The sequence below is a fragment of the Marmota marmota genome, unplaced genomic scaffold (genome assembly GCF_001458135.2).
Source record: "Marmota marmota marmota unplaced genomic scaffold, marMar, whole genome shotgun sequence".
NCBI classification, from domain to species: Eukaryota; Metazoa; Chordata; class Mammalia; order Rodentia; family Sciuridae; genus Marmota; species Marmota marmota.
Genome location: NW_026000079.1, coordinates 3,347,697 through 3,373,848, shown reverse-complemented (window position 1 = coordinate 3,373,848; position 26,152 = coordinate 3,347,697). Strand labels below are relative to the sequence as shown.

The 26,152-nt window shown below is 43.0% G+C and overlaps 2 protein-coding genes, 1 long non-coding RNA gene and 1 other non-coding gene across 37 annotated transcripts in view; 3 read left to right on the top strand and 1 right to left on the bottom strand.

The window, feature by feature from the left end:
• Ubap2l (ubiquitin associated protein 2 like) overlaps positions 1–13,858 on the top strand; it is a 48,663-nt gene extending 34,805 nt beyond the window's left edge. For 6 of the 33 annotated variants that reach the window (XM_015502837.2, XM_048814794.1, XM_048814795.1 and 3 more), the window contains 9 exons: positions 114–288; positions 629–701; positions 1,569–1,764; positions 1,853–1,941; positions 3,398–3,451; positions 4,175–4,256; positions 5,010–5,227; positions 5,699–5,804; positions 7,333–7,734. In XM_015502837.2, coding sequence (XP_015358323.1) covers positions 114–288; positions 629–701; positions 1,569–1,764; positions 1,853–1,941; positions 3,398–3,451; positions 4,175–4,256; positions 5,010–5,227; positions 5,699–5,804; positions 7,333–7,382 — 1,043 coding nt within the window. In that variant the 3' untranslated portion in view covers positions 7,383–7,734. The other 27 variants (XM_048814770.1, XM_015502826.2, XM_048814777.1 and 24 more) reach the window with 12 other exon arrangements.
• Positions 3,961–4,097, top strand: LOC125620305. The gene has a single exon (XR_007351918.1). It is a non-coding gene; the product is annotated as a small nucleolar RNA SNORA58 (small nucleolar RNA).
• On the bottom strand, positions 13,265–15,436 carry LOC107156751. Its single transcript, XR_001505393.2, has 2 exons — positions 15,312–15,436; positions 13,265–15,200 (listed from the first exon to the last, which is right to left on the bottom strand). It is a non-coding gene; the product is annotated as an uncharacterized LOC107156751 (long non-coding RNA).
• Positions 15,334–18,373, top strand: Hax1 (HCLS1 associated protein X-1). 2 transcript variants are annotated; one of them, XM_015502823.2, is made up of 7 exons: positions 15,334–15,548; positions 16,044–16,306; positions 16,482–16,669; positions 17,445–17,496; positions 17,645–17,751; positions 17,875–17,965; positions 18,114–18,373. In XM_015502823.2, exons 1-7 carry the CDS (start codon positions 15,496–15,498, stop codon positions 18,197–18,199), a joined length of 840 nt encoding a protein of 279 aa, XP_015358309.1. In that variant the 5' UTR covers positions 15,334–15,495; the 3' UTR covers positions 18,200–18,373. The 2 variants fall into 2 exon arrangements, with proteins under 2 accessions (XP_015358309.1, XP_015358308.1); XM_015502822.2 differs by lacking the exon at positions 15,334–15,548 and adding an exon at positions 15,829–15,877.
• The last annotated feature ends 7,779 nt before the right edge of the window (positions 18,374–26,152 follow it).

Sequence of the window (26,152 nt, the reverse complement as noted above, 5' to 3'; positions counted from 1 at the left end):
ATACCATTATTAAATAACTCATACTCTAGTCTTTGGGGCAGCATAGGACTGTAGTGATTCTTCACGTTAGACATTTTCTTTTCTTCTGGTGAGATGGATTCTTTTATTTCTAGGTGCTACAGGCTCTGCAGTGAAATCTGACTCACCTTCCACTTCTAGCATCCCCCCTCTCAATGAAACGGTATCTGCAGCTTCCTTACTGACAACAACCAATCAGCACTCATCCTCCTTGGGTGGCTTGAGCCACAGTGAGGAAATTCCAAATACCACCACCACGCAACACAGCAGGTGATTTGGGGTGAGGATGGAGTTTGGGGTGAGGATGGAGCTCTCTGGTTCTTTTTCTTTCTAACTGGCAAAGACCACATTAGCCCCACTTTTGGGTAAATGGGTGACCTGAAAACTGTGAGAGATAAAGACAAAGAGACTTATTTTATTTTTTCCTTTCAGCATCTACTTTTGTTTTAACTGTTGCTTACTATCCCTGGCTGGCTCTTGTGCTTATTACCATTTTCTCAAGACTTTCTTGTTCCTATGTTCTACCTTATTTTCTTGCTTGTGTTCTTGATTAAAGCTCCAGGCCAGGTGGCCATAGCACTGTTGTTGATGGCACCCTCTTTCCTTACAGCACGTTATCTACACAGCAGAATACCCTTTCATCATCAACATCTTCTGGACGCACTTCGACATCCACTCTTTTGGTAAGTATGATGCTGAAAGGAAGTGTGGTTCTTAAGCTTTTCTTAAACTAGCCAACCCTAAGATTCTGCCAAGAGGGAATTCTTGATCATTTCTTCATGAGATGATAAAACTCATTGAATTGAGGTTGCAGAGAAACGAATAAGGGGTTGTTGGGAAGCCAAAAGAAGCCAAAGAATCCAGAAATAATGCAGAGCTATGAATCATTCCTTAAAGCCTGGAAGGGACACCCTCCATCCCCCATTCCTGTGTTGAAGATAAGGTATATGTTACAAAAGAACATGCCTTTCTAGGGGCTAGTGGTATAGCTCAGTGGTACTGTATGGGTTAGTGTGCATGAAGCCCTTGGTTTAATCCCCAGCACCAAAAAAAAGGAGAGTGGGGTGGAAAGAAAAGGACAAATCTTGCTAACTGGTAGAGCTTGTGTTTCTCTTTCCTTAAAACACAACGTCAAGTTTAAAGTCAGCTGTATGTTATTCTAGCCCATGAACTAGAGAAGAAAAGTGTGTGAGAGAAGGCTATGATACATTTTTCAGATTTCAACTTTATTTGACCAGTCAACCAGGTCAACCAGTGTTGGTCTCCACCAACACTAGAGTTGTCACCACCCACTTTGCTGTCTTTCTTAACAGGATGATGGTATATGAGTCTGTATTAATAACCATCCTTGTCACATGAGTCTTTAGAAACATGCAGCTAGAGAGTTTTTGTACCTTGGTAGAGGAGACTCTGTTATTATGCCCTGACCTTTTTAATTGGGAAGTTGTTGTGATGATCATATTCAAGAGAATAGATTGTTTATCATTCCTAACCTATATTGCTAATTGCTGCTTCCTTCATCTCTCTTCCATTGCTCCTCCCTTTTGAAGCACACAAGTGTGGAGAGTGAGGCGAATCTCCATTCTTCCTCCAGCACTTTCTCTACCACGTCCAGCACAGTCTCTGCACCTCCCCCAGTGGTCAGTGTCTCTTCCAGTCTCAACAGTGGCAGCAGTCTGGGCCTTAGCCTAGGCAGCAACTCCACTGTCACAGCCTCAACTCGAAGCTCGGTTGCTACAACTTCAGGTACCTTTGCATTAGCTGGATGGCATTCCTGTAGGATGGAGGGAATCAATAGTTGTGTGATAGCATAAAAATGTTTTTTCTCTTTTAGGAAAAGCTCCTCCCAACCTTCCTCCTGGGGTCCCGCCATTGTTGCCTAATCCATATATTATGGCTCCAGGGCTGTTACATGCCTACCCAGTAAGTAGGATTGAAGGGTTTGTTCTAAAAGGTGGTGTTGGTGGGACTATTCTTTATAGTTCTGGCTTCAGGCAGTAGACTGTAATTACAATACAGAAAAAAATGCCACATATAAACAAATAGGTTTCTTGGGTGGGGGTGAGTAGTAGGGATTGGACTTGGGAGCAGCCAACCACTGAGCCACATCCCCAGCCCTATTTTTTTTTTTAATATTTATTTTTTAGTTGCATTTGGACACAGTACCTTTTATTTTATTTATTTATTTTCATGTGGTGCCAAGGATCGAACCCCAGGGCCTCACACGTACTCACCACTGAGCCACAACCCCAGCCCTATTTTTTATTTTATTTAGAGACAGGTCTCACTGAGTTGCTTAGTGCCTGGCATTTCTGAGGCTTGCTTTGAACTTGGGATCCTCCTATCTCAGCCTCCTGAGCTGCTGCGATTACAGGCATGCGCCATTGCACCTAGCACAAGTAGGTTTTGAATCTTTGTAGCTTTGGAAAAAACAATCATTTTTAGAGAGGAAAGACTAAACTTGGGCAAGACCCTCTATTGTGTGTTTGCTCTGTGTGAAATAGAAATTCTAGGACTCAGATGCCAAAGGCTAAAACGTTCATCTGGAATTCCTTTCAGTTTCTTGGAGAATTGTTTTTTGTAGATGAATTGATTTCCTTACTCTGGGGATCTTTGCTGCCTCTAACCTGGTCAGAAGAGAGTTCCCCAGCTCACTGTGGAATTGTCTTGAGAATAAATGGCTGACATTATTGACTTTTTTTCTCAGGTATATCTTCTGTTACCTCCAGGTATTCAGTACCTCTTAAGATGGAGGGTATGAAAATTCTATTAAAAGACAACTGTACTTCCCCTGAAAGTGGAAGTCTAGATAAACATCATACAGACAAGATTGCCCAAATAACACTGTTGGACATTGTTTAACAACACTGCTTTATCTTGAAATTGGGAGAAAACAAGAGTAAAATCTGAATCTTTCATGGAGAAAATAAATTTTAAACCAGATGTATAGATTAGAGAGTAAAGGCAGGAAGATTCCATTCATAGAATAGAGAGAACAGATAGCTGTTCATATACTTGTGTCTATTGTACTGCTTCCCAGAAATGGTCTAGATCAATCAGTAGTAAGTAGCTCAACGAAAGTTTCAAGATCTTTCATTAATCCTTTAATCTCTACTTTTACTTTCCCTTTAAGTAAATTGAAGGAAATAAATCTTTTTTTTTTTTTTCCTTTTGGTAGTATTGGGGATTGAGCCCAGGGCCTTGTTCGTGCTAAGGAAGCACTGAACTACATCCCTAGCCCAAGGAAATAATTTATGTCCTGTTCAAAGAAGGACGGTGAATAATGTATTGAATTATCTTGCTTTTTAGCTCCTTGGGTTTTTTGTTTTTAATCGTTTATGACCATTTCTCATTAATGTCACATGCCTTTGTCTTTCAGCCACAAATGTATGGTTATGATGACTTGCAGATGCTTCAGACAAGATTTCCATTGGTAAGTATGTGGAAGGGAACTCTGGTAAAGGAGGTGATCTAAAAATTAGTTTTTTAATTTAATTTAAGGAGAGGTTTTTTTTTGGTGCTTGGGATCAAACCTAGGTTCTCACATATGCTAAAGCACATGCTATTACTGAGCTACACCCCCAGCCCAAGTGGACTACTACAACTATACATTTTCTACCAATGTCATATCTTGTTTTTTAATATTTTGTGTCATTAGAGATTCAACTCAGGAGCTAGTGCACGCCAGGCAAGCACTTTACCATTTAGGTATACCCCACTCCCCAGAGATGTGAAATCTTTGAAGTAAACACATTTTAACCTACTCTGTAGCCCAATAAAGTACTCAGGAGCTCTCAAGATGCTTTCAAGATGCTTTCTATATGTCTCAAACACTTAAAATTATAGAAAAAAAAGATATGTTTTTCAAGATAAGTTTGGCATATGCTTTTAGAGATGATGTGTGGAGGTTGACAATATTATTGGTCCTGATGGAACTTTAGCAGGCATATCCGTAGACCTTGCCTGGCTCTGCTTATGGCCAGGCAGGGGGGACAGTATATGCAAGAGTAATATGGAGTTTATGCAAACTCAAACCAGCTTCTTCGGTAGCTGGATAAATCACAGTACTCCCGACATTTTTGTGCTTCTCACCTGTGGTTTTCATGCTGGAGAATGAATAGCATTGAGTCTGTGCTCTTTTGTTACTCGGTTCTAGGATTACTACAGCATCCCGTTTCCCACGCCCACCACTCCGTTGACCGGGAGGGATGGTAGCCTGGCCAGCAACCCTTATTCTGGTATGACTGGGACGGGGCCAAATAAAGGGAGAGGGAGATTGTATTGGGATGAATGGCAAAACCCTGCTTAATAGCAAGAAAGGACCTGGTTCTCACCTTACATGTCTCTGGTAGAAGTTTAAAATGGACGTGATGAATTGGTTGGTAGATTCACAGTCCTATTAAAGATGAGCGTTTGGCAGCTTTTTTCCCTTTCCATTTCACTTGTCTGTGATTTCTAAATCCTTCTCTCTCTCTCACACACACACACACACATCTTACCTAAAAACATTTTTTTCCCCTTTGGTTCTGGGGATTGAACCTAGGGTCTCGCATCTATACTAAGCCTGTGCTCCATCTTCTGCCCCTCCAGATGACATTATAACTCTTATCTGTCTCTGTCCCTTCAAGTGTAGCATGGAGTGTTTCCCATGGAAGAAAATAGGGGCTGGGAGTGAAAGAATACAAGAAGGTAGAGAAATAATGTAGGAACTTTTTCCTGGGATCTTCTTTTTGCTCTAGCAAATATACTCAGCAATAGTCTTTAACTGGCACTGTAGTCTATACTCAACTATAGTTTATACTCAACAATAGTCTTAACTGGCACTATGCTAAATGTATTCTGAGCAATGCTGAATGGAGCTTCAAAGAAATATAATTTAAGGAATTGAATTTTAAAAGTCTTTGAACAGGATCTCTTGGAATCATGTGAAACCAAGAGGTGACTTGTGTTGCAGTGAAAGAAACGGGTACATTTAGCTTCTTCTGTCACAGGTGACCTCACAAAGTTCGGTCGTGGGGATGCCTCCTCCCCAGCCCCGGCCACAACCTTGGCCCAACCCCAACAGAACCAGACGCAGACTCACCACACCACGCAGCAGACATTCCTGAACCCGGCGCTGCCTCCTGGCTACAGTTACACCAGCCTGCCATACTACACAGGGGTCCCGGGCCTCCCCAGCACCTTCCAGTATGGGCCTGCTGTGTTCCCTGTGAGTGCCTAGCCTTGGTCTCCTTGTGGTGAAGGCTTCTATCCCTGACACTATCCTAGCTGTGCTTTCAAAGCTAGATGAGTCTAGTAATGAATGAGGGAGGAACAGTTTCCACATTGGGCTTTCTTCTGGCCTGGGAAGGGGGAGTGGGATTGGAATTGGTTGAATTATAATAGGGATTAACTTTTTCTAGAATTAGCCAGAGGGGAATGTGATACCATATAGCTTTGCTTTCCTCAGATGGCCATGTATTCCCTGATAGCACTCCCCCTTTTCCTTCCTTCAAATTGCCTCTTGATTTCAAAGGTAGATTATGGAAATATTAGTAAGGATATTATTTCACTATTCAAATTATGGCCAGCCTAAATCAGGATTCATAGCCACCTGAACACCTGGGCCCTGGAGTAGGACAGGTGAAACTGATGGTGCATGCTGCCATTTCACTGCAGTTCTGGCCCTTTTGCTCTTCAGGTGGCTCCTACCTCTTCCAAGCAGCATGGTGTGAATGTCAGTGTGAATGCATCAGCCACCCCTTTCCAACAGCCGAGTGGATATGGATCTCATGGATACAATACTGGTAAGCTCCCCGTGGCCCTGGTTCAGTGTCTCTGTGAGGTGTTACTGGGTTGGTGAGGGTGTTCTGCTCTCCACATATGATTATTGATGCTTGGCTGAATTGGATATCTGGGAGCATCATCAGCAGAGGCTCTTGACTCTAGGAAATGCTGTTACTACACATGATTAGAATGCTCAGGGGCATTTTTGGCCGCTAAAATATGTTGTCTGGCCTAAACTTTGGGTTAAAAGGAGGACAGGGCCCTAAGATTTTGCTGAGATATCAGTGGAGGCAAGTGTTGTGGCACTGTATAAAAGAGGATATATTCACTAAAAAGAAAGGATAAATGCTTTCATAGCTAACAATATGATTAATAGGCTTGGCTTAAGTCTTTTTGTAGTACTATTATTATTACTATTCCCCTTTCATTCCTAACTAGAAGACCTAAGATATGGAGAGAGAGGATAGGCATGACCACGCAGTAGAGACAGAATTAGACTGGGAGGTTCCTTCGTTTGTATGACTGGTCTTCTTAAAAAGCCCATTTGCATATCTGATGGCAGGGAGAGAATTGTAGGAATCCTCTGGATAAGTAATGACCTAAAAGATACTTAGCTTATCACTTATTTCCATATCTGACATCCATGCTCCACTTTTGAAGGTGGAAGTGGAGGAGACATTGAATAAAACCGTTTCATCTACGTTTTTCAGTGACTTATAGGCATATATGAGGAGGAGCCTATTGTAGTTGCTAGGGGTTGGGGTTGAGGATTGTGTTTTCAAAGCTCAGTTAGTTTCAAGGTGATTTGGATGGAGCAACATCTGTGTGGGCTCCAGATGAGTAAATTGCTCAACATTTTATTTATTTATTTTTTGGTACTGAGGATTGAACCCAGAGACATTTTACCACTGAGCTATATCCCCAGTCCTTTTTATTTTTTGAGATAGGGTCTCACTAAGTTGCTGAGACTGGCCTCAAACTTAGAAGCCTCCTGCTTCAGCCTCCTAAATTGCTAGGATTAGAGACATGCATCAATGCACCCAGCTCAAAATTTTCAGTAATTGGGAAACTGTCTTAAGCTGAGCACAGAAGGTAATAAAGACTAGTTTTAGGAATTAATAGCCAGGTGGAGCTTTGGACTGTGCCTTATGACTTAAGAGTGGGTCATAATAAATTTTAAAAATCCTGAGAAAAGCCCCATTAAGATTTACTACCCAGGTTCTTTGGGGCCACTGCTGTCACTGAGTAAGGTCTTGTTGATGATGGGAGGATTATAAGGCTTTTGACTTGGCCCCATTCCGGGAACATTAAAATTAAACTTCAGCTGGTCCAGGTATGAGAATTTTCAGAGGTAAGGTAGGTGGTTGATAATGTAAGACAGTTGGCATATCTGATTCTGGAAATCCTAGCTTCTTACCTCCCTTAATATTTCAGAAACCTGTTAGTTCTTTGAGAACCCCCAATTCCCAACCCCACAGAGGGCTCTTGTCATTCCATTCCTCATCAACCTCTAAATTCATTTATTTTTATGTATTTGATTCCTTTTAGGAAGAAAATATCCACCCCCTTACAAGCATTTCTGGACGGCTGAGAGCTAATTTGGCCCAAGGCTGGGGGCTGTGTTTTGTGTGTGTGTATAAATTTGCACTGAAGTCTTGTTTCAGAAACCAGACCACTGAGGAGAGCCTGCTGAGCTGAGGCCATGGCCTACGTGGCTTGGGGAAATGAGTTGGTGGATATCTTCTGGGCTTTTGAACTTGCCCCCTCCCCATTTCCCTCTCCCCCTTGTGTCTGACCCTGTCTTACCCATTTCGAGTTCAAGCGGTGCAGCACCTCCGAAGCATCAATGCACACACCTGCTGTTGCTTTTGATTTCTGGAAGGCATGTAGTTTCAACTTGTAACAAAAATATTTGTAGTCTTCAATAAACTGTGGTATTTCTTTAGCTAACTCTGGCGTTCTTTCCGTGCATGTCTTTCTGGACACTATAGGAACCAGTGTTGTATTGTAGATGAAGGGTGGAGGGTGGCCTTTTAATTCAGACCCCAGCATAGGCAAAGAGCTGTTAACTTTTCTGTATGGTTGTTTTTAAGGTGGGAGGAGGGGAAACAACCTCAGTTTCCAGCCTGTTGATTGGTTGGTGAAGGAGGCTACTTATAAAATACCTGATTCCCATGCTTATATCTCTTCACTTTTCCATTTGGATCTTCCCTTTTTGCTTCTGACATAAGCAGAGGAGAAAGGACAAAAAGGTTTATGGAGAGAAAAGCAAAAAGAGATGGTGTTCTAGGCTGTCGATAGGGAAGCATTTTCCAAGATTTAATTCCCACATCTGTTTCCCAAAGACCGACTGGCTGATTGAGATCTGATAAATCATTAGTGATCAGCTAGTTGATGACTCAGGTTGTGTGGAAACTGTGCTAGCCTGGAACATTGTTCTTATCCTTTGATGGTTTCTCAGAGATTGTGGATTATTAGTCATTTTGCACTTGTAGGTGTAGCAAAGGATGTGTGGGAGAGATTTGATTAGACATCCTAAGTATGGAAATTCTAATCACTACTCGGTCCACCATCTACTAGTACACCATCAGCCCTTTGGTTTATAGAGTTAACTTAGATCACCATCTTTGGTTAATTGAAAACCAAAGTGTTCAGCTTTCGTTGTATTTGTTTCCAGCCCTCTAGAGTCATTTTGCTCTGTGGAGGGTGATCAGCTTTCCCAGGGCCTGTCATATTAGGAAAGAATGGTTCTTGCTTCTCCTCCCTACCATGCACATTCTGTTGGAATGATTGTCACTGTTTGGGAGTGGGTATAGGCAGGACATAATATAGGAAAGAAAAAGGGAAACCTTTATCTAGGCTGAGCATAATTGTAGTATAGGGTCGGGAAATCAATACCCATTATTTTCCTAGGTTTTCTAATGGTTACCTTGAGGCTATTATGGTGACTACACAGTATTCTTGGAGGCGGGGGTCTGCGTTTTCTAGTTCCTTAACCTCATATCCAATTTAAGACCTCTGGACTAGAAGCTGTATTTTAGCTATTCCAGTCTCTGCACAGAATAAGACCAGGTAGGGGTATAGTACAATTAAATTTCTTCTTACCAGCCAGATTAAGAATCTAATTAATCAATTTTTCCCTTCCTCCGGAGCAATCTAGCCTTGATTTGCAGAGGGTAATCCTTTGCAGTAAAGAAAAATCAGTGTTGGGGTTTGTCTTTAAAATGTTCTGTTTATTCCACCTTCAGTCTCAATCCATCCCCACAGCCCTTATTTTTTAGCCATTTCTGTTCTTGAACTCCCTGTTCTTAAAATTTGCTACCCTGTTTTTCTCTAGATGAACATCTGAAGTTTGGAAAGGGAAGGGGAAAAATACCCCGTTAGCTCCTTAAGAGGTTCCTGTCTTGTTCCCGTCTACTTCAGTGCCTTCAGAGTGTAGAGTTGATACTTTGGAGATGGGGAAGTATTTTCTCTTGCTTGGTTTCTGTAGTTCTGTTCTTTTTCCTAGTTGGTGTTTGCTCCTCCCTGGAACTATCTGGACTTATGATGTGGGAGGGTTTTCCAGGTTAAGATGCCTCTTCTGTTGGGAAGATTCTAAAGTGACTGTCCAAGGTGGGCTTAATTTCTGAAGGCTGGCTTTGTCATAGGCATTGGTTGGGAGGATTTGGGTTCTGGAGTTTGAAGGGGGACTGCTGTTGAATTGTGGGTAAATGGAGAATTCCTTATTTGTGATTTGTTCACTTAACACAGCGTTTCTAAAAAAAATTTTCATCGGGGTGTTTGTAACAGCAGAGGACAAGGCAAAAGATCCTAGGCATAGACAGAAACCCAAAGTTATTCTGGTTTCATTTTGTCTTCATGGGACCTAATGTATTTTTAAAATCATGCTGTAAATTCCTAGCTGTTTTGTTTCTCAAATCTTTAAAATTTCTTTTGAAATGCTTAATCTAGCATTTATCCCATGGCCTTTTCTGTCTTGTTAATCCATTGCCAAACCCTAGGAAGAAGAGTGTAGTATATATATCAGCTTGAGGAAAACAAAATGAGTGGTTATACTGCTATGGTTTCCTTAAAACTGTAGTAGTTATAGGAAGAAGTTTGTCAACTGGAAACATGCAAGTAGTGGTGTGGGTTAGGGCTTTTCATGGAAACAACTAAAAAAACAACCAATGTATTTAGTTTCTGTATCCCACATAAGCTTTAGGAAATAGCCCACTCTTACCTACACACTTTCCCTCCTTGCCTCTATACTAGAAGTGAGTAAATGGAAACTCACCTTTATGCCAGCACTTTAATTAATAAAAAGCTGAAAAACTCTTAAGACTGGAGAAACTGGACTAGGTGAGCCAAGGCTCCAGGAATAAAAATGCTCTTGGGGACTGAATTGAGCTGTTCCTCCAGTACTTACCGTATGTAGTAAAGGTATGGATTCTGAGCCCAAAAGTTGTCTCTTCAGGGACTATCTAAATCTTCAGGGGCAGGACATGTAGGGTTTGGGTAGATTGATTTGAAGTGGACACTACATTTTTATTACATTCTTTTTGGCTTTGGCACAGAAGTGTTTTGAAATCATATAGGCTGATGAGGTTTGGTCATATTCCCTTGCTTACCCCAAAAACAGCTCACCTCAGTCTCGTACCTATACTCCAGATCTATCTGGAAAAGGAAAACGAACCCTTAGGGAGCCTGTGTGTCATGAACTCTTATGATCTCAGGACTGACCTGAAGGTGGAAAAACAGACCAAAATTCCCTTTCAGTGCTATAGCTAGCAAGGCTGCAGACGTCACTTGACCCCAGGAACAGGGCCAGCAGCTAGCTGAGCTAACCTCCTGTCTGTTTCCTCCTCCCTCAGGCGTATCAGTCACCTCCAGCAACACGGGCGTGCCAGATATCTCTGGATCTGTGTACTCCAAAACCCAGGTAGGTGCCCGGCTCTGGACAGAAGTAGAAAAAGAGAGAGACAGAGATGTGGTGGCTGAGGATCGAACCCAGTGCCTCACATGTGCGAGGCAGGTGCTCTTCCATTCAGCCCCAGCCCCCACCCTACCTTTTTTAAATGGTCTCTAGATTTCAGTTTTTCTAGGAGTTTGAATTTAGCTCTCTGAGAAGAAACCACAAAGATGAATAGGAAGCCAGGTGTGCTAAAAGGCCTGTAATCCCAGTGACTCAGAGCCTGAGGTAGAAGGATTGAGAGTTCAAAGCCAGCCTCAGCAACTTAGCAACTGAGTGAGACCCTGTCTCTAAATAAAATACAGAAAAGGGCTGGGGATGTGGCTCAGTGGTTAATTGCCCCTTAGTTCAATCCCTGGTACCAAAAAAAAAAAAGAAATAGGAAGGTGAGGTGTGGTACATTGTTATAATGTGATGTGGGTTATTGTGCAGTTGTCCTGGCTTTTTTGCCCAGGGGCAGGGATGCCAAGGATAGTTAGCAAATTTTCCTGTTTATGTACAACGCTAGTTAATTTCACATTCATCCTTCTGTTTGATCCCTACAACAGAGAGGTCAGTAGCATCCCTGTTTCAAGTATGAGGCAACTAAGGCTGAGAGATTGGTATTTTCCCAGGATTGGGTAGCTGTTAAAAGGGCAAGAGTTGGGACTGAGACTTTTATATCTGACTCGAGATATTCTGTTCCTTCTGACTATGCTGTTTTCTGAGGGTGGGGGAGCTTTGGCTCAGAAATTCCCAGGATTCCTTTGCTGATACCTTTTATTCTTTCTCCTTCTTTCTTCTTGGACAGCAGTCCTTTGAGAAACAAGGTTTTCATTCCGGTACTCCTGCTGCCTCCTTCAACTTGCCTTCAGCCCTAGGAAGTGGGGGGCCCATCAATCCGGCCACAGCTGCTGCTTACCCACCTGCCCCCTTTATGCACATTCTGACCCCACATCAGCAGCCGCACTCCCAGATCCTTCACCATCACCTGCAGCAGGATGGCCAGGTAATAGCCCTTCTCCCTCTCTCCTTTCCCTTCCTCTTCCTTCCTGTCCCTTTAAACTGCCTCCCCTTTCCTTTTCTTACCCTTCCTCACCACCACCTTCACCCAATCCTCCCCAGCGCCAGCCAGGGGCACACAGCACATACAGACACAAGCGCACATAACACAAGCGGCCGGCAAAAGAAATGTCAGAGAAGGGGCAAGATCAAAACCCTTTTTGCCCATTTCCTTTGGTGTCTTTTTTTCCTCCACCTCCTCCCATGGCACAGTTGTCCTCATCCCATCAGACCTGGGTCACACCTTCCCTTTTACCTCTCCCAGCCTTTCCCCTTTCCTGACATTATAGCTTTCCCTTCTAATGGTGGAGTTCTATTGTCAAAGTTTGTCCCTTTATTTTCCATATATCCTGGTTCTGCCTCAGCTACCATATTTGCAGATGATTCTCTGTTGCCAGCGCCAGCAGGAGGAGCAGGTAATGAAACTGAATGATGATATGCTTGAACCCACTCCTTTTCAGACCCCATTTCACCTCCAAAGCCTCAGGGAACTTGAAAAGATTGCGCGGTCACACATCGGGATACACAAACACAAAACACCTTGCTGAGCTCTCTGGCCTCCCTATCCTCTGTTCTCCTTCCCTCCTCAATACCCTCTTGATCTTTCTGTCCTTCCCCAACTCTGGAAAAACACTTGGTTACCAGAATGAAAAAGATTGGTGGGGCAGAATCTGGAGCCTGAGGCTTCAGACTGTCTCTCCTTTCTTGCCTGAAACAGGCTCATAGATGTGATGTGTGGTGGTGGAGAGATCCACGGGGTGGTACAAGAGACCTCTTGAGAGCTCCATCATAGGTGGCTGGAGACCTAGAATTAAGGGGTTCCCTGCTCTCAGCTTTTCAAGTTGAGGCATTTATGGGACTTAATGAAAATGGAATTACCTTGTGGTCACTCATCTCCCAGAACCATAATTCTCATAGTACCCTTTTTTTTTCCAGACCCAGGTCAGGGGTAGTGAGAGAAGGTAGAATTCAAAATGAGTAGAACTGAGTTATTATCTCTAAGGTATCTTGTCCTCTTTTCACCTTTCCCCTATTTAAAGGTCAAAAATGCTTTCTTGCATGGAAGAGAGGGGGCTGTATTAGCTATGGAGACCAAATTTCTATGGTTGAAAAGTAAATGTCAATAGAATCTGAGCAAGGGGAACAGGAGAGTAAGGCAGTTTGCACATCTCCACCTGGACATGGTACAGATTTGTCCCACTAACTAGACACCTTTTTCCTCCCCATCATCCTCCCATTCCCCTGCAGACGGGCAGCGGGCAACGTAGCCAGACCAGCTCCATCCCGCAGAAGCCCCAGACCAACAAGTCTGCCTACAACAGCTACAGCTGGGGGGCCAACTGAGGCCCTGACCCTCCTCTCCCGGTCCTATCTTCTGAGAGGGCTTCTCAGCCTGGAAACTATGGAAACAGCATCAAAGAGAGAAAGGAATGTGGGGGGGTTCCGCTGCCCCCCACCCCCAGCGGCCCACCCCATGCCTCAGCTTCATGTCTGTCCCATTCCTATACCATCCCCACCCTGTTGTATGTATTATAGGATTTGTATTTTCTTTTTTTTTTTTTCTTTCCTTCCTTTCCTCTTCCTCCTCCTCCCTTGCATTCAAGATTATGAAACTTTGCTGTGGGCCCTGCCCTTCCTTCACTTCTTCCTGTTCACCCTGGTGGTATATGGGTGAAGTGGGAAGGTGGGACCCCCAAATATATATCAGCCCAACAGCCCTAAGTCTCCTCCTTTATTATTAGGAAAACAAAAACAACAACAACAACAAAAAAATGGCGTCATGAATATGAACAGCATTGTCAGATGAATTAGTTGAAGTGGTTTTTTTTTTTTTTTTTGGGTTTTTTTTTTTTTTTGTACTGTGTCCTCAAATTTAATGGATTAATGTGTCTTGTATATATAAAAAGAAAACCTCTACCTTCAGCCTCTGCCCATTCTTGCTCCGTCTAGGATACCCTCAGTCTCGTCGATGACCAGCTTGGTGAATAAGTATTACCGTACCAACTGGGCCTCCTCTTGCAGGCCTCGAAGGCAGTGGAATAAAATGAAATCTTTGCCCTTTAAGAACTACTCTGACCTTAATGTGCTAGTATCTTGCCCTGGAAGGAATTCCCTTCACCCCTAAGAATTTCACAACCTGAGCCTGGAAAGAGCCACTACAAATCTTCATTTCTTCCAGAAACTGCCACATCTTCAGCACATTTCAGACAGTGAAGGGAGAGGATAGAGATTGAATGGAAAGGGGGGAGGATGAAGAAGGAGCTGAGACAATTTCAAAGAAAGAAATGGCTTTATGAAGTCTTAAGTATGACATAGATGGATCCGCAAATGAAGTTGGAAGCAACATCACTTCTGGCTGGCAAACCATTTCCCTGCTAGAATTAGACTGCGGTATTTCTTGCTTTTTTTTTTTTTTTAATTTATTTTTAGGTGGCCACAATATCTTATTTTATTTGTATGTGGTGCTGAGGATCGAACCCAGCACCCGGTGCATGCCAGGTGAGTGCGCTACCACTTGAGCCACATGCCCAGCCTTTCTTGTTCTTGAATGCTCCACGAGGCTGTTATACCCAGTCTCAGGAAGAGTACTCCAGAGCAAGACCTAAGGTGGGCGTAAGGTGCAGGAAGGAAGAGGCTCTGAGTACATGACAGAGCTGGGGTCTGCCTGTTTTAGGCTGACCTGAAGCCACCATCCTGCCTCAGCCCCCTGACTAGGGACTAGGATGTAGGCCCGCAGCTCCAAGCTGAAAGGGGGATTTGTGACCTCTAACGGAATTGGGGAACTAACTCTAGGGGCGCTCTACACGGAGCCACATCTCCATCCCTTTTTAACTTTGTTTTGGTACTGGGGATTGGAGCTAGGGACGCTTTGCCGCTGAGCTACACCCCCAGCTATATTTTAAGACAACGTCTCAACGTTACTAAGGGCTGGCCTCGAATTAGCCGTCCTCCTGCCTCAGCCTCCCGAGTCACCGGAATAGAGGCGTGCTCTATTGCGCCCTGCAAAAGGCATTCTGATAGCCCCCAATTTGTTGCTTTACAGGACACCTGAAAAGCTTCCCTTCCCTGGTGGCCCTACAAATCCTTTGGCCTTGCTGGCTGCACAGCCTGTTCAGAAAAAAATAATCCTTTGTGAATATGATAAACTCGAGAGCTGAAGAGATGAATTCCAAGCGTCCCCATGTCATTATCAGCTCTGAGGATTTCGATACTTGAAGGAGCTAGTAAAATACTGTCCATTCCTCTAATAGACGTCCCCCAGATCAGTTTAGAATGCGAGGTGGTTTCTGCGCCTGTGCCCTTGGTGCGGCGGCTTGAGGGCCTCAGGTCGCTCCATTTGTGCGGCGGGGCTGCCCTCTGGCGGCTGTCGGAGACCATCGCGTCAACTCCTCGAAACGCCTTCGGTCGGCAGGAAAGAGTGGACCTAGGAAGGGAGGTGATCACTGGAAAGCCAAAATTTGGCAAGCATACGCGCCTCGCAGGAAACAGAGGGGCCGGGGGCGGTGGGTAAAAATAAAGCCCTTCTAAAGCGCACCGCCTGCTGCGCCTCTCGGTCCTCGGGGCCTACAGCCGTCTTACGACAGTGTGGCGCATCTGAGGCTTGCTTTCCGGCAGCGTGGTCTTAACGCCGCGCTCAATTTTCGGCAGCGTAGTACAGGCTTCCCTCTGGGGCGAATGGGCCGCGCGAGAGGTCCCAAGGTTCGAGTCCCAGTTCGGGAATGAGCCTCTTTGACGTCTTCCGGGGCTTTTTCGGCTTTTCTGGACCTCGGAGGTGAGAGTAGGTCTGGTCTGGGTAAAGAGGGCGGGGGGCTTCTGGGAGGAGCTTCGCCCTGTTTTGGGAAATACTTCCCTTCTCCTCCAACTCCTGCGGAGAGGACAGAAGCCTCGGTGGGGCCCTCTCCGACAGTGACCAAGCCCGTCCTGAGGAGGAGGAAGAGCAGCCTTCACCTCTCCTGCCTGGGGTGATGCAACAAGAACCGGGCGGCGGGAGGGGCGGACAATGGGGCGGGCCGGGGAGGAGGGCCGTGGGCAGGGTCCGGCGGGAGGCACTGGGGGACGCCGAAGAGGAACCAGGGCCAGGCGCTGGGGAGCAGCTGCGAGGTGAGGATCGACTTTGGTAGAAACGAAACAGAACAAAGGCAGAAAGCAGAAACACCTGTCAGCTATTTGGTGTTGACCGTCCCTGCTGTCCATGTTGACACCCTTGAGATGGGTTATGGCTTCAGTTGTGCTGAACTCTTGGTGGCTTGTTTGCCCCCACCCTCAGCCACAGAGATCCCTTTTTTGGAGGGATGACTCGAGACGAAGATGAGGACGATGAGGAAGAGGAAGAGGAAGGAGCCCCATGGGGCCGTGGGAACCGGAGGTTTGATGGTTCCCAGCCCCCAGAGGAATTTGGCTTCAGCTTCAGCTTCAGCCCAGAAGAAGGGATGCGTTTCCAGGATAACTTCGGCTTCGATGACCTAGTACGGGACTTCAATAGTATCTTCAGCGAGATGGGGGCCTGGACCTTGCCTTCCCGCCCGCCTGGTGGGTGGATTTCCCTGAGGGAGAACCCAGGGGTTTCTAGTGGATTGGTGGGTGAAATAAGCAGCCTATGCAGGGAGTAGTTAGGGGACGGAAAGTGTGAGAAGACATGATTTCCGAGAGATTTAAGGGACTAAGTCCTTTCCTACCCCAGTATCCACCTGCCACCTTTCTACAGAGCTTCCAGGGCCTCAGTCGGAAGCACCTGGTGAGAGACTGCAGGAGGGACAGACCCTTCGGGACTCAATGCTTAAGTACCCAGATAGTCACCAACCCAGGATCTTTGGTGGGGTCTTGGAGAGTGATGCAAGAACTGAGTCCCCCAAACCAGCACCAGACTGGGGGTCCCAGAGACCTTTTCATAGGGTGAGTACCCCATCCAAGCCTGAACTGAGAGTCTGAGAGACCAGTAATAAAGTGCAATGACTAGAATCCTTGTTGGCACCTCATAGACTTGGTTTGGAATTCTACGCCCTTCACTTAGTGTATTTGTCTGGTTTTGTTTTGTGGTGCTAGGGATCAACCCCATGGCCTGCCTTGCGCTAGGCAAATGCTCTAGTACTGAGTCCATCTCCCAGCCCTGTTTTCTATAATAAGTTTTTTGTAGGGTTTTTTTTTTTTAAGTTGGAAGAGGACACAATAACTTTATTTTTTTTATGTGGTTCTGAGGATCAAACCCAGTGCCTCACATGTGCTAGGCAAACTCTCTACCACTGAGCTAGGACAGTCCCCAGACCTTTGAAGGTTTTTTTTTTTTTTTTAGTTGTTAATGTTAATTTTTAATGTTATTTATTTACATGCCATGCTGAGAATTGAACCCAGTACCTTACACATGCTAGGCAAGTGCTCTATCACTGAGCCCAGCCTGGAGTTCTGCTTTTTATTAAAAAAAAAAAAAAAAAAAATCCAGTGATTCTTGGCTAAAGCAAGATTGTTGGAGGAATACAGGGAAATCTCATTTTAGGAAGACTTTTTGGTAGAAGGATAGGGAAAACAGCCAGGTAGGCATAAGTAAATAAAGCTATGCTGAATGGAATCGTATCTCTTAAGGAAAGGGGGGTTGGGGAACTTTAATGGTTTGGAGTCTGTGATCCTTCAAGTGTCGAGGGTGACTTTTCACCTACTATGGCTTCTTCTACAGTTTGATGATATGTGGCCAGTGACTCCCCATCCTAGAGCCAGAGAAGACAATGGTGAGTGTGGAGGGGAGGGGACATTTATCATCCCTCTGTTATTCTGAAATTCTGTCCCCTCTCCCTCTCTGAAGTTTTTTCCTGTTGTACTTGTCCCCTTTTTTACTTGAACTGTCTCTTTTGGTTCTTTATCTCTTTGCTTTTTCAGATCTTGATTCCCAGGTTTCCCAGGAAGGTCTCGGCCCAGTTCTCCAGCCCCAGCCCAAATCCTATTTCAAGAGCATCTCTGTGACCAAGATCACTAAGCCAGACGGGGTGAGTTGGGAGAGAAGAGTAAAGGAAACTGGCCGGGAATACCCCAGAAAGAGGCCTTGAATAAAGAAACCACTGACCTCACCTTTAGTGATGTTAGCATATGGTGGTGGCTTCTGCTTGTAGATAGTGGAGGAGCGCAGGACTGTGGTGGACAGTGAGGGCCGGAGGGAGACCACAGTGACCCGTCAAGAACCGGAGAGCAGTCCTAGATGTGGTAAGTTAAGAGTATGAGTCAAAAGGGCCCATCTCAACTCCTTGGGGAAAGGAAACTCTTGCTCTTGTACCTTTTAATATTTATTTCTCTCCTTTGCCTCTGACCATTCTTGTCATTTAGTCAATCTGTTTATGACTTTCTTCCTTAGATCCAGAATCACCAAGACCTCCGGCCCTGGATGATGCTTTTTCCATTCTGGATTTATTTCTAGGACGTTGGTTTCGGTCCCGGTAGCCTTGTTAATCTTAGGGGCTTTCAGGTCCTTTCCACTTCTCACCCTTTGCCCACCATCATTAAGCTTAGCTTCTTCTGCCACCTCAGGGGCTTGGGTATGTGGAACAGTGATTTGGGGGTGTGTCAGTCTTCCACTTACCTAGACTGACCAATAAAACCTTTATTTATGCTAAAGGTCTTGGTCTTTCTTTTGTTAACACTGTTCTACTTTCCAGAATCATGCAGCGCTCAATATTTTGGCTTAGTTTTCTCCTTATTTTTATTTTTTAAAAAATATTTTTAGCCAGCTACAGTGGGGCTTGCCTGTAATCCCAGTGGCTCAGGAGGCTGAGACAGGAGGATTGCGAGTTCAAAGGCAGCCTCAGCAATGGTGAGGCACTAAACAACTCAGTGAGACCCTGTCTCTAAATAAAAAAACAAAAATAGGGCTGGGGATGTGGCTCAGTGGTTGAGTGCTGCCCCTGAGTTCAAACCATGGTACCAAACACACACACACACACACACACACACACACGTGTGTGTGGGTGGGGGGGTAGATGGGCCCAATACCTTTATTTTGCTTATTTGTTTTTTTGGGGTGCTGAGGATGGAACCCAGTGCCTCACATGTGCTAGGCAAGCACTCTGCCACTGAGCCACAGCATAGCCCCCCTTCTTATTTTTAAAGTTTTTGTTCTACTTCCAAAACCTGATTTAATGTAGAGTCAGACACCATTGGAAACTGATTTCTTTTTGAGCAGATAACTGCAGATAATGCCAATAACATTTCTAAGAAAGGATACATCAAGTTGGGCACAGTGGCATGTCTAATCCCAGCCATTTGGGAGGCTGAGGCAAGAGGATCACAATTTGAGGCCAGCTTAGGCAACTTAGTGAGAGCTGTCTCAAAACAAAATATAAAGGACTGGGGATTATGCTCAGGGGGAAAGCACTTGCCTAGCACATGTGAGGTCTTGGGTTCGATACCCAGTACCATCACCACAAAAACAACAACAACAAAAATACATCAATACAGCAGATTTCCCCCCAAACCCTGGTATGAAGTAGGGGATGACTGTTTTTCCTAAGTGCAGGACCACTGACTGGATAATTCACAAGATAATATGAAGAAGTATATAGGTGAATATTTCTTTACTGGCTATGTTTTTATTTTTATGTATGTTAGAAAAGTATAACTTATACAAACATTACTAGATCTTTTTCTCATTGAAAACTTTTTTTTAGTACTATAGTTAGGAATGGCAGGTTTTACACATTTACTTCCCTCTGTTTTCTCTCTAAACCACACAAAAATGATGACAAAGGGATTTTTATAAAAAGGCATAAGTATAAGTATCAAGGACAGGAATTGATAATAATGAAATTTCTTTTTTTTTTCTTTTCTTGTTTTTTTCAGTTGGACACCTTTATTTTATGTATTTGTTTTTATGTGGTGCTGAGGATGGAACCCAGGGCCTCACTAGGTAAGCGCTCTACCACTGACCCACAACCCCAGCCCTGAAATTTGTCTTTTTATTAAAATATCTTTTGGTTGACAGAAGCTGTTGATTTGTTATAGCCAAATTTATGTTTTCCTTTTATGATTAGCATTTTTTAAAAATATTTATTTCTTAGTTGTAGTTGGACATAATATCTTTATTTTATTATATGTGGTGCTAAGGATCAAACCCAGGGCCTCGCACATGCTAGGCGAGCACTTTACTGCTGAGCCACAACCCCAGCCCTGATTAGCATTCTTTATAACTTTCAGAAATCTCTCCTAACCCAAAGTTAAAAGGATATTTTCCTATTTATCTGGTAAAAGTTTTATTATAGTTTTTTTCTTTTCAGGTTTTTGAAATCTACCTGGAATTTATCTTGGTGTATGGTCTGAATTGGGAGAAAAACTTTATTTTTTCCCATTTGGAAATAGTATATTAATGGTTAGATAAGTATTTATAAATATACACACCTGTGGGCTGCGGCTCTCGCTCAGAGGCAGAGCACTTGCCTAGCATATGTGAGGCACTGGGTTCAATCCTCAGCACCACATAAAAGAATAAGACTTGCTGCCCATCTATAATATAAAAAAAAATGTTTTTAAAGTATACTAGATCTTTCTATTCTGTGCTAGGTCTTTGTATTCTCTTATACTCATCTACTTTAAATAAATTCACTTAACTGCTGAAGTTTATAAGAATACATTGGTTTTTCCAGTCATTTCTTTAGAATTTCACCATAAATACAAATGACGCCAAAGATCACCATAAATGAAGAAAGCCTCTAACATGAGTAATGGAGACTCATACAAAAGAAGCAACTTGGAAGAAACAGACTAGGCAGAGGAAAACTTAACCAGTATCATCTTTAGAAATATGAAATAATATATTGTGTCCTTAAAACTTCCTAGGGTGGTGGTATATAACTGAAATTCCAGCTACTGGCGAGGCCAAAGCAGAAGGATTCCAAGTTTGAGGCTAGCCTGGAAAACTTTGTGAGACTGTCTCAAAATTAAATGAGCTGGGGCTGGGGATATGGCTCAAGTGGTAGCGCGCTCGCCTGGCATGCGTGCGGCCCGGGTTCGATCCTCAGCACCACATACAAACAAAGATGCTGTGTCCGCCGAGAACTAAAAAATAAATATTAAAAAAAAAAATCTCTCTCTCTCTCTCTCTCTTAAACAAAAATAAAAAGAGACATGTTTCTTAAAAAAAAAATATATATATATATATATATATATACCTTCACATGATGGTGGGGAAGAAGAGCTTTAAAAAAAAAAAAAAAAATTTAAATGAGCTGGGAGTATAGCTCAGTGATATAAGGGTTTACCTAGCATGTTCAAGACCCTGGGTTTAATCCTCAATGCTGGGGGGTGGAGGGGAAGTAATAAAAAATTACAAAAGGATGCTAGAAAAGAAAAGAGCAAAAGAGCCTCAGAGACTTAAAAATATGGTAGCAGAAATGGAAAAATAAATTATTTTGAAGACAAAGTTGAGGAAATATCCAAAAAAGTAGGTGAAATTAAAAAAATATGTAAATTATCAATGAAATAAGAAAATATCCCAAGACAGAAGGATACTTTAAAAAAACAAACAAAAAAAAACTTTATTTTATTTATTTATTTTTATGTGGTGCTGAGGATGGAACCCAGTGCCTCGCATGGGCTAGGCAAGCTCCCTCCAATGAGCCACAACCCAGCCCCCGGATATTACTTTATAATCTGAAAGGACCCACTATATGCTAGACATGAAGGATAAAGATAAACCTACTCCAAGGCACATCATGTGAGATTTTAGAACACTATAGAGACAAGGAGAAATTTTAAATTGGGGGGGGGAGGGGGAGAGCTCACAAAGGATTAGGAATCAGAACATAAATTTTAATAGCAAAATGAATTAAGAGACGGGCTGGGGTTGTGGCTCAGTAGTAGAGCACTTGTCTCACCATGTGAGGCACTGGGTTTGATCCTCAGCACCACATAAAAATAAATAAAAGGCATAAAAATATTAAAAAAAAATACAGTGGAGCTAGGTTCTTGGGAGGCTGAGGCAGGAGGATCACTGCATTTAGGAGTTCCAGACTGTTTGAGAGAAAATAAGCAAAAAATACGACTGGAAGGCTGGGAATGTGGCTCAGTGGTAGAGCGCTTGCCTACCACGCATGAGGCATTGGGTTCAATCCCAGTACCACATCAAAAATAAATAAATAAACAAAGGTATTGTGTCCATTTACAACGTGTGTGCGTGTGAGAGAGAGAGAAAGAGAGAGTGGAGAGCCACCAATTCCCACTACTGGGTATAAATCCAAAAGAAATGAAATCAGTATGTTGAAGAGATGAGTCAACAGAAGTGTCCAACAAATAAGTAAAATATCTTTAAAAATAAAAATTAAGAGCCACCCACACTGCCTTGTGCCTGTAGCCCATGGGAGACCGTGAGGCTGGAGGATGGCTTGGCTTCAGCAGTTCAAGGCCAGCCTGGACCACAGAGGGAAACCACATCTCAAAAAAATACATAAAAAAATTTAAAAAGCAAAGAAAAAAAGGGAGCAGAAAACTTACAAATACTGAAGGAAAATTACTTCAATCTAGAATTGTATACTATAACTATCAAATGTGGGAGGGCATTAGACACTTCTATACATGAAAGGTCTCCAATATTTGGGTCTCATGTACCTATGAGGAAACTTCTGGAGGAAGGAAGGGGTGGTTGTAATCAGGGATCTCCCTCTTCATCAGAAATTGGCTCAAAAGAGGGAAGAACTCCATAATGATGAAAGGAGGTTCCATGATATGGCTGTGCTTTCGATAAAGCAAACGGTCTAGGCTGCAGTGTGTCAGAAGAGTCCAGATGTCTTCAAAAAGATGAAACTAGCTGGGCACAGTGGCACATACCCATAATCACAGCTACTTGGGAAGCTGAGGCAGGATGATCATTAAGTTTGAGGTCAACCTATCTCCAAATAAAAACGCTAGGGAAATAGCCTCGTGGCTTATAGAATTATTTGATCCTCAAAATAAAAAGGCCTGGGGCTGGGGTTGTGGCTCAGAGGTAGAGCACTTGCCTAGCATGTGTGAGACACTGGGTTCCATCCTCAGCACCACATAAACAAAGATATTGTGTCCACCCAAAACTAAAAAATAAATATTAAAAAAATAAAAAGGCTCAGTGGTAAAGCACCCACCAGGTTCAATCCCCAGTACAGGGGGAAAAAATTGATTAAAACAAAAATTTTTTTTTTAGTTGTAGATAGACACAATCTCTTTATTTTATTTTTTATTTATTTATTTTTATATGGTGCTGAGGATTGAACCCAGTGCCTCACGCATGCAAGGCAAGCAGTTTACCACTGAGATACAACCCCAGCCCGATATATTTTAATTATTGAAAAATTTTAACAATTGTGGGGCAAAAGAGCTCGGGGTTTGAATAAAGGGCAAGTGCTTAGAAAACTAAGTTAACAATAAGACAACAATTGCTCTATTAATTGTATCAGGAATACAAAATGAGGAGTTTAGTTAAATTATACCATATGGCCCACTTTTTTGGTTATGGTAGTACTGGGATGGAATCCAGGTATACCCTACTACTGAATTATAAATCCAGCCCATTTTATTTTTTCTTTCAAGGCAGGGTCTTACTGAGTTGCTGAGGCTGACCTCATACTTGGGATCCTGCTTCAGCTTCCTGAGTAGCCAGGATAACATGGGTGTGCCACTGCACCCCACTGGCCTAGCTTTAAGTAGCATATATACTATGATAACAAATAATATTGCTACAATATAAGGTATAATAGGTCTTTGTTGGGAAGGCAGAGGAATTGAAGTATGCATATTTTTGTGGGGAAAGTACAGAATATCTAAATAGTGTAAAGTTGATAAGTAGTATCTAAAACAAAAATAACATGTAACACTATGAGCATATTATTTGGAGATACAGTGGTAAGTATTAAAGGAAACTTTTAAAAAGTTTGAAATAGTTGCCTCTGGGGAATAAACATTTATGGAGAATATTTATGTTGAGGATGGGAAGCTGATATTTTTCATATGGCTTGTAGAATTAATTGACCCTTTAAATATCTACATATTACTAATAAATTTATAGTCAGACGCAGTTGTGCATGCCTGTAATCCCAGCGGGAGGCTAAGGCAGGAGGATGGAGAGTTCAAAGCCAGCCTCAGCAAAAGTGAGGCACTAGGCAACTCAGCGAGAACCTGTCTCTAAATAAAATACAACTAGGGCTGGGGATGTGGCTCAGTGATTGAGTGCCCCTGAGTTCAATCCCCAGTAACAAAAATAAATAAATAAATTTATAGATGCAATGCAAAAAGTTAAAGAAAATAAAATTACAGAGAAAATACATTTATAGTTGTGTTGGCATTTGACAGGGTGGTGATTCAGCAGATCAGCGGGGAAAAGATGAATTGACTGCTTAAGAGATGATTTGGGGAAAACCAAAAGAAAAAAATGGCATTGGATTTCCAATGTATGTTGTGCTGGAAAAGTTGAAAGCCTAAGGTCAAAGGTGAACTTAAAATGCTAATACAAGAACTTGTTATATTTGTGATTTTGAACTAGAGAGAGACTAGTTGGGGGACAAGTACTGGGGATTGAACCCAGGGGTGCTCTACGACTAGGGAACATCTCCAGCCCTTTATATTTTTTATTTTGAGACAGGGTTGCTCTTAAGTTGCTGAGGGTTTTGCTAAATTGCCATGGCTGGCTTTGAACTTTGCAGTCCTCCTGCCTCAGCCTCCCAAGTTGCTGGGATTACAGACCTCTCAACTCAATGACAAATGCAGATTTTAGAAACAACAAGATACCCAGCAATTAGGCAAAAATTAGTCTGGTAATGCCAAATATTAATAACAATGTGAAGAGATGGATCTCTTTTGTACTCTTATAGGGAGTATGGATTAATACAGCTATTTCTGGTTTTATTATTTAATTACTTTGAGAAATTAAATAAGCACATACTCAATGATCCAGCAGTCTTAATTCTTGATGAATATTTCAGGGAAACTTGTGTCTAGATTTATAAGGGGGTCACAAATAAGAATATTTATCACAGCACCATTTATATTAGAACTGTGTTAGGTAATTTTCATTAGAGAAGTAGAGAGGTTAAATACATCATAGTATAGATGCTACTCAGTAGATAAAAATATTGGCAAAAGGAAGCATGGAGAGATCTTAAAAACAGTAATGAGCAAAAGAAAGAAAGAAAGAAAAAAGTCAGGCATAGTGGTACACACCTGTAATTCCAGCAGCTTGGGAGGCCGAGGCAGGAGGATCACAAGGTCAAAGCCAGGCTTGGCAACTTAGCAAGGCCATAAACAATTTAGTGAGATCCTGTCTCAAAATAAAAAGGGTTCGGGGTGTGGCTTAGTGGTTAATATCCCTGGGTTCAATTTCTGGTGCAAAAAAAAAAAATGATTTTTTTTGGCACAGTAACATGTCAATTAAAAATCACACCAAGAAACTTTTGGCTATCCCAGTTAAAGAGGTCTATGAACCGGGCACCGTGGTTCACACCAGTAATCCCAGCTACTCAGGATGCTGAGGCAGAAGAATTGCGAGTTCAAGGCCAACCTAGGCAACTTTGGGTGACCCTATTTCAAAACTTAAAAAGAGCTGGCGATGTAGGTTAGTGGTAGAGCATCCCTGGCTTTAATCCCCAGTACTACAAAAACAGGCCGATTGGCAGAGGTGAGTGCCTATGAACTTGAGGTTTTTGAACACAATGCATCTATCCAAATTATTGGCTTACCACTACCCTCTGCAGGGTGACCCCGAGGGAAAATTTAAAATAGGAACAAAAGAACTGGGCAGAGGGGCTAGAGTTACGGCTCAGAGGTAGAGCACTTGCCCAGCACATGCAAGGCACTGGGTTTGATGTTCAGCATCACATTAAATAAATAAAGGTATTGTGTCCAACTACAACTAAAAAAAAAAATAATTAAAAAAAATTGGGCAGAGGGGGCTGGGGATGTGGCTCAAGCGGTAGCGCGCTCGCTTGGCATGCGTGCGGCCCGGGTTCGATCCTCAGCACCACATACAAACAAAGATGTTGTGTCCGCCGATAACTAAAAAATAAATATTAAAATTCTCTCTCTCTCTCTCTCTCTCTCTCTCTCTCTCTCTCTCTCTCTCTCTCTCCCCCCCCTCACTCTCTCTTTAAAAAAAAAATTGGGCAGAGACATCAGCAGCAGCACACTGTGGAAAAGATAGATTTTTCAGTTTAATTCCAGGCAAATCACATATACGCACATACTACTACCACCACTGACAATAACAAAACAACAGTACTCCAAAAACAGATTCAGAGTTCTTAAAGTGTATTATCTAAAAGGACTGGGTTGAGTGCCGTGGCACATGCCTGTAATCCCAGCAGCTCAGGAGACTGAGACAAGAGGATTGCATGTTCAAGACCAGCCTCAGCAACTTAGTGAGGCCCTAAGCAACTAAGTGAG